Raw genomic sequence first — 8,599 nt, forward strand, 5'->3', positions numbered from 1 at the left:
CTACACTACAGTAAAGTACAAATGTGTCTCGCTGCACTCCTTACCGGTTTGTAGTTTAACCTGTGGAGTCCAGGTGGGTGCTTGTAGTGACCACGGATGGCACCGTGAAGTATAAACTGAATTCAAGGATGTCACCAGCACTCCAATAGTTAAGTGAAATTAGTCCATTTAATGACAGAACAATGCAATTGCATTTGGATGGCATTTTTTTGTCATTAAATGGACTCATTTCACTGGTGTGCTGCTGGCATCCTTGTATTCAGGTCTCTACACTTGGGACAAAATTCCTTTAATAATTCTCTTCCCCTCCCAACCAGTTACATTATTTGCACATATAAAAACCTTCTAATTAAATAGTAAATTTAATAGTGTTTCTATTATTTTCCATTAAATTCCCGGGTTAGTGACGGATATTTGGAAAAGATATGAGGCTAGCTCACATTGAACACTTTCTTTAGACTGTTAAGAGCTTGATCTTTGGTGATTTTCTTCCAGTCTTGCGGAAGTTTGGCTGGTCTTGCATCGTACTCTTCTGCAAATTGCTGGTTAAACTGCACAAAGATGTGTTTCCAGTAGTCTGAGGACTCAATGCTGGGGTCAGGCTGAATGGCCCAATTTGGAAAATAAGTACGGTACTCTTTGTATGGATGATATTCCCCCATTGTGTGAGAACATCTAAAGTGTCTGTCAGAAACAACAAGAGTGGAACAGATGTCAGTGATCAAAATCCTAGAATTCACTTTTCTCCACTCTCCCAATCCTGAGGATCTGTGGATGGATGAAAAGTGCTCCCTATGGTCACCACCTCCGGCCTCACAGGGTACTTTACAGAATGGACACTGCTTGCCACATCCAACCACCTTCCTGACCAGTTCATAATGAGGCTTCAGTGTAACTCTGGAAAGCACAGACTCAATATCCAAAAATCCCAGTTCTGTTATCATTTGTTGCTCTGTCTCTTTGAGGAAGTGTTGAACGTCAGTTGAAAACTGCTCCACCGTAGCCGTGTTATGGAAAATGATCACCTTCATCTCCTTCTGTGATATTACCAGTTCATTTTGTAACATTTCACAGACATTTTCTAAAAATGATGATACATCAGGACTTTGCAAACATGCTTTGTCTTTAAGTACAGTGTGAATTTCCCCCATTATGAAGGACAGAATATTTTTGCATATTATTTCCACAGTTGTTGAGCTCTTGTATTTGTTACAAATGTAACTTATTATCCATGATTCTGAAAATTTCTCATATGAGTGAATGTATTCTACGTATTTTTTAAATGACATTTCTTCCAATAATATTTCTAGCATGTTACACTGAAAAAAGCTTCTGCTGCTGAAGATGATATTTTCGGAGCTTTTTAAAATGTCATCCACTATCTTTTCTCCGAGATGTCTGAAGACATAGTCAGTAATTGCTGGTTTGAGACAACGTTCACAGAATTGTCTGGCTCTGCTCTGACTTACATCTTTCTCTTGAAATACGCTGAGAAATGTTGATAAATAGTGAGGTTTCAGGCTCTCCAGGGAGGCTCGTGGGTCATTATTTTTGATAAATGTGTCGTGCATCTTTTGAAAGTTTTGGGCAGCATTTCCAAGAATCATAAGTTTGATATCTAGCTCAAATTCTACAGAAAATGGCAGATTGCTGCTTTTCAGTTGTCCATTAATCATGTGCAGTAAATCCTGGCAGTGAGTTTTGTCATAATCCTCTGAAGTGTCAGCTTTTTCTTTCACATACATTTTACATTTATCTATTACTGAGACAGCAAATTTCTCTACCTTTTCATATGTTTCACTTTGTAGGCCAATTATGTTCTTGAAACGACACCAGAAAGAATAATCAATATACTTTTCGTTCATTTTAAAACTACGCTTTCCGTGGCTTGTTAGATTTTTTATGTTTATTAATTTTTTATTCACCTCAGACCCTTTAGTGTTCAGGTCCTGTCTCAGTTGCTGTAAAATTGCTTGGTCAACATCACGTGTAACTAATTTCTTTATCTGTAACTCTGTCAGAGTTTTCTCCCACAAGGACTCAAATTCCTGTAGCAATTTCTCATCCTTTAGTTTAGAATTCTTAATTCCACTGTTTTTCAGGAGGTTGCTGATTTTCTCTTCGATTATCTTCTGATATTGATTCTGGATTTCCTGGATCTCAAACTTCCCTTTCTGGATAGAAATGGCCTCACTACATTTAGTCTGAGCCTTTCTTTCCTGATCTTTTCTTAGGGAATGTACGCTCATTCTGAAATCTTCCCGATATCGTTCTATAAGATGAACGTTTTCAGACTTACTCTCATAATATTGCTCCAACAAATCCAAAATGTTGTTTTCCTCCTCAGACACCAGAAATTGAAGTTCTCTCATGTACTCTTCATAGGTTTCCGTGTCCATATTCTCAGCTGACTGGTTTCTTATATTATTTTCTGTCCTGATGACAAAGTTGTAGACTTTTTTGGAAAATTCCCATTCCCACTGAGAAAACTGCATAGACAATTTATTATAAGCATCAGCTACCAGACTGTTCCGAAAACTGAAGATGAACTTTTCGTGTTTCACTGCTCTCCACAAACTTTCTATCCATGTGATAAATTCACCAATCTTGCAAGATGCATTCTGGGATTTCATGAATTCAATCAAATGCTGCTTTAGCTTATTGACATTTTCACTGTAACCAGAGTTCACTGGAGCCATTGGTGGGACCCCCTGCCAGAGTCCAGGAATGTACCAGCTGTGTGTATCCAGATCATAGTCCAACACATCATTGAAGGAGGTGATTCCAGCCTTCTTCTCCATTTTTGCAGCTGCTTTGGTCATTTCATCCAGCTGTTCCAGAAGTTTTCTCCTGTCTCTCATATTCTTTTCATGAGCGGACACATCACTCACATTCTGATGTACAAACTGACAGTTGGGTTTCTTCCCAATTTCTTTCATCCGAAGAAAAGCATGAACCACAATCTGTAAAATATCCTTCATTTCTGTTGTGTTCTCCATGGCCATATTGATTATGGTGATATCACTCAACCCGACCACTAGTGTGGCCAGTTCATTGTCATGTTCATAGCTGTCCTCCAAAGAGGCCAACTCTGGAGCTTTCAACCCTTCTGTGTCAATCACCAGGATAAAGTGACAGCCCAGTTCCTCCTGGAAGTTCTCTTTCACATTAAGAAGAGTCATGAAGGCTCCTCTTGTGCATCTTCCACTGGCCACTGGGAACTGAAGACCAAACATGGTGTTCAGAAGGGTGGATTTCCCCGTACTCTGCACTCCCAGCACAGTTATTACCCTTATTTTACTTTTTCCTCCTGTCTTGGTATCCAGCTCAGTGAGGACATCAGTTACCCATTTTATTGGGATGTTGGAGGCATCTCCATCGATAAGCTCCAATGGAAATCCATCCAAGAGAAGATCAGCAGCAATCCCTGGAAGTCCTGTAAACTGGGCTCTATCTGCTGCAATATTGTTTTCTTTAAGCATAGAACATTCAGCCTCATAGAACTGTCCTAACTCACGCAGGAAGTGTTCAATTCCTAAAGAACTGTCCGAGATTTTTTGGTCTACCTGCTTGAGTTCCTCTGGATTATCTGATCTACTTCTTTCTTTGTATTCCACCTGTAAAGAAGACATATTCCTCCTAGCAATTAAATCAAGTTCTAATTTCATCCACTTCAGGAAATATTGTTTCTCTACCTGAGATAGATTAGTGATTGCAGATATAAACAACATCATAGCATCAGTCAAATCATGCTGGTTTTGTTCCTTGTGCAGTGCAATGCGTTGCTCTTTTAAATGAGACTGATATTCTTCTGTACCCATTTCCCCTTGGTTTGTCATTCTACAAAGTTCTTTCTCTACTTTGGACAGTTCTTTCCACAGATTCCCCTGCAGTTTCAGCATTTCTTTTTTAAACACGTTCACGTCTTTGATCATTGAGGTAATATTACATGCACATGCTCTTGCTTTCTGACACTCAGCAAAGTTCTCATCTACATCAATCTGGAGCCCATGTGTTTGTAATTTCATACTCTCTAGTGCCAGTCTTGGGGGCTCTTTTCCTAATAAGCTTCCAATGAGGTCCTGGATCTTTTCCACAAATTCAGCATCATTTGAATTGTTTCTTTTACCTATAATTTGATCTGCGCTAACATGTAATGTTTCCATTAGATGCTTTAAAAATGTTTGCATTTTTGAGTTAATTTTTTTGCCTGACCCTGGTGTAATGATGAAGTAATACTGGGTATCAGTGTGTTTCAAGGATGATAACAGTTTGAATTGCCTCTCAGAAATACTCTCAATGAATATAAATACAGCTGATGAGATTCGAGTCAGAAACGTGAACTGGTCCAAGTTGTCCTCCAGGTCTCCTCGTAGGTTGGTCACTGCGATGGGCTCCGGGTAAACATCAGAATTCCCACATGGAAAGTACCAAGACATTTCCACCAGTCCATCAGATATTTTCCTTTTGACGTTTCCGCCATCCATATCATGGTGGATAAAGAAATTGTGCTGTTGCTGAGCTGGATTTAGAATCTGGTTCAGGATTTTAGATTTGGACAATTTACTTTTCCCTAATCTGACAAAAGAGAAGATCGGCATTAGAATATTAGCAACGTTTTCTTCTCTGAATCCTTTACTGTCTGCTAGTGACTGAGGTCTCCACTTCTTCACAATGTCTCTTATTGCCCACAACATGAAGGTGCAGTGTGACCCGTCACCAACTGGGGGGAGCAGTAGAGGAACAGCATACTGACACATGGACAATTTGGTTACAATCTCTTGTTGCAGAAAACTGTCTGAACAATGGAAGAGAACACACAGGACATCCAGGGGGTGAATTGTGCTTGATGTGTCATCTTCAGCTTCGAACATATTAAACACGTCAATATTGACTGGAGTAGATGATTTTTTCTTGAGTTGGGTATTTCGGGAGATCCTTTTCAAAGCCATGAGGTTCCTCAAGAAGTACAACGGAATATCTATTAAATTGTGAGGCTGATCGTCTCTCAGGCTCTCTGACCCAATGCTCAGAATATCACTCAAAGCCACCTTTGAAGTCAAGTGATTTTTCATATCTAGCTGTCCCACAAGTTCCTGGAAAGGGTTTTTCTTGCCTGTAGGTAGAAAAGAAATACAAATTTTAACAAACCTGTTTTATAAAATGGCGTGCTTTTGAAATCACCATTTCTAAAACGATCACTAAGAAGACCTAAAAGATGTTCATATTTATGTTCTTACTCTTTAAGGAAACCAAATGCACGATAGATAACTGGGAATTCCCTGTGCTGACTTTTTAATAAAGCTGTCAATTCCCAGTCTGTCCTCCCTACTCTTTTATCATTACTGGATCACCAACACAGCATAGGCATATGTTTGCATGAAAATGAAGGATGATGACAGCCCTGGAGCTTGCACCTTCAGAATAAATAAACAATGGCAGCTCTCATAATTTTTGTACTAACATACAATGTATAGATTAGCAAAAAGATGGAAACAGAGGTCTGCCAAATAAATGCACTACTGACTTTGGTTCTGCTATTTAACTTAATTAGGTCTCTCCTTCCTGTAAGTCTACACAAGTAACTCTTCTTCCTAGAGCGCATATCCTTGGTCTAGGGATACCCAGGGCAGAGCGATCTCCCACCATAGTAACCATGGAATTGAGCACTTCTACACTGAGCACCAATGAAATGGAGAACTTTACCACTGGGCACCAACATAAAGAGGTACTTCTCCACAGTGGCGTAACCAGAGTTATGGGCGCCCGGGGCAGAAAAAAAATTTGATATACATACCAGGTCCTCAATTATGTACAAGCACTCAGCGATCACTGATCGCTGAGTGCTTGTACCCGCTCTCCTCTCTGACACGCTGTCATAGGAGGCTGCGAGAGGAGAGCCCAGCCTCCTGTGACAGCGCTGGCTGTCTCCGCCCCCACACCGCTTTGCCGCACTGTGATAGGCGGCCGAGCGGTGTTGGAGGAAAGACACCGGCCGCTCACAGCGCTCTCGTCCTGCATCGCTCGGCCGGCTGTCACTTTCTCTCTTCCCCGCTGGGACACAGAGCAGCGCCCAGCGGGCATGAAAGGAATCACGGCCGCGCCGACTAAACGGCAGGAAAATGTCACTTTCAGCATTTAGCCGAAAGTGCAATTTTCGGCCGGCGCCCCCCCTTCACTTTTCGCCCGGGGCCTGCGCCCCAGCTGCCCCCCCGGTTGTTACGCCACTGCTTCTCCACTGTACACAAATGCAAGAGGGCATTTTATCACTGACAGCCAATGTAAGGGATCACTTTTCCTTGGAGCACAAATGCAGTGGGGAACTTCACCACTGGGCACCAACATCAAGGAGCACTTCTCAACTGGCCACCAGTATAAGGAGGGCACTTCTTTACTGACCACAAATGTAAGGGGGGCACTTCTCTACTGGCCATTAATGTAAGGGGGCATTTCTCCTCTGAACACTAGAGGCGAACTTCACTGCTGAGCACCAAAATAAGGGGTACGTCTCCAATGATCATCAATGCAAAGGGGTGTTTCACCAGGGACCACCAACCTGAGGAGAACTTTACCAAAGTTGATCCCTTATGATGCCCATACTGCCGGAACTTCCTAAGTTAAATCTCTATGTGATTTTGTGGAGACTACACTAGAGTGTAAGTTAAAAGGTAACAAAAAAGAGTGGGATAGTTTTTAAAAAAATCAGATGTAGAACGCTACAAGGACTACTTCTATGAATAATGTACCTGGAACAAAGTTAGTCTCAACTGGGGGTCCCCTTGTAGAACACAAGGCTCAGCTGGGTGGAGGCACTATGGTTAAAGTTATTCTCTGATTCCAGGTTCCCATTTAGCGGAGGCTCAGGATCTCCATGTTACTAACATGTATGCAGCGGTAGCTGATTGGGGAGAGGGTCATCTCATATGACCTCCTCCCCCCCCGAAACAGGCCTACAATCACAATACGACTCAAGAAATTAATCCAAAAGAAAAGTTCATACACAATCCTTAAAGTGCAAAGGGCGAGTCACTCAATTAGCAACAATCTATTTGAAGAAAGAGAGTCTATCAGTGCATCCAGTGATCCTCAAAGTGATGAGATGTTGATTGATTGATTGATTGATTGAGATATGCATAAAATATTCTCAAGTGGCACCTCTCCCCATCCGTGTGCGACCCAAACAACACAGACCCCCATTAACCAAATATGGCGGACCATTAAAGAAACGATGGTCATTTGCGGACTGGCTCCATCAACAAAAGTCTACTAAAAAGATGATTTTTGTAGAATGGTGAGGTGCCAACCGGGCCACACACTGGTCAAATGTCAGCTGACTCAGCAGGATGGCTGAAATGTAACCTTCTCCTACCCTACTAAAGAAAAGAATGATTGTTTCTGTCTGCTTCGTAGTTTGAGAGTTTCCTCACTTCCTATCTGGTAAAATGTTTTCAGCGGGACAGGAAGTGAGGGGAGATCTTTAGGAGCCCCGGAGTGGGATAGTTTAAAAAAAAAATCAGATGTAAAACGTTAGTGAAATGTTTATCATTATTGAGTCGAGTGGTGACAGTCAATGTGCTACAGGAATATACTCACCATGTAGAAGATGCTGAGGTAAACTAGACAACGCCGGGAACCTGAGAATCATATTATAGAAATGATCCAGGAATTTCTTAGAAGCCATCTCTCCCTTCTGGAGTATAATGTCTATCATCTTCTCAGTTCTCATTCTGGGATCCTCAACATACTGGAGATCAACGTATTCCTCCAGAGATAAGAGATGGAGGAAGTCCAGCTCATCACACAAGCCATCCACATCCTCCTCGAATATCTCTACAAATCTCTTCCTCAGCCGTCCTATAGTCTGTGACACTTCCTCCGGAGACGACATGTTGGGAGCTCTGTAAGTAAATATAAAGAACACAAATATAAACCACAATCATGTGTAGCTGTAATTGTACCATGTCCAGGAAATGGTGGATAATATAATATTCATAGAAAGTAGTATTAGACAATATTTTGGGTTTCTTGGATGAACTCGATGGTTCTTTTTTTTCAGCCTGAATAACTATATAATTACAATATGTAACCTGAAATGTCCACACCACTGATGTCTTCATCCTCCACAATGCTGCTTCTTTATCCAATATATAACTATAGATACAATGGCATCTTATACAGAGAGCATTGTTCTATCAATTACTCCATCACCAACATAAGACAAGGCAGACATCGTCACCATATTTTAGCTTACTGATCCAGCACTGCTTCCTCCTCCACCATCTGACAAGAAACACACTGTCACCTTACATACAGATTACTGATCCAGCACTGCTTCCTCCTCCACTATCTGGCCAGACACACACTGTCACCTTATATACAGATTACTGATCCAGCACTGCTTCCTCCTCCACTATCTGGCCAGACACACAATGTCACCTCATATACAGATCACTGATGCAGCACAGCTTCCTCCTCCACTATCTGGCCAGACACACACTGTCACCTCATATACATATCACTGATGCAGCACAGCTTCCTCCTCCACTATCTGAAAAAATCAGATCAGTGATCAGAAGGTATATAGTGATCGGAGGTTATA

The 8,599-nt window shown here is 41.5% G+C and overlaps 1 protein-coding gene across 1 annotated transcript; it reads right to left on the reverse strand.

Annotated features, from left to right (window-relative positions):
• Positions 1–431: 431 nt before the first annotated feature.
• On the reverse strand, positions 432–7,888 carry LOC108800957 (up-regulator of cell proliferation-like). The gene is made up of 2 exons (XM_018572937.1): positions 7,594–7,888; positions 432–5,116 (listed from the first exon to the last, which is right to left on the reverse strand). Exons 1-2 carry the CDS (start codon positions 7,886–7,888, stop codon positions 432–434), a joined length of 4,980 nt encoding a protein of 1,659 aa, XP_018428439.1.
• Between the last annotated feature and the right edge of the window lie 711 nt (positions 7,889–8,599).

The sequence above is a fragment of the Nanorana parkeri genome, unplaced genomic scaffold, assembly GCF_000935625.1.
Source record: "Nanorana parkeri isolate BGI_ZX_2015 unplaced genomic scaffold, ASM93562v1 scaffold2179, whole genome shotgun sequence".
Lineage (NCBI taxonomy): Eukaryota > Metazoa > Chordata > Amphibia > Anura > Dicroglossidae > Nanorana > Nanorana parkeri.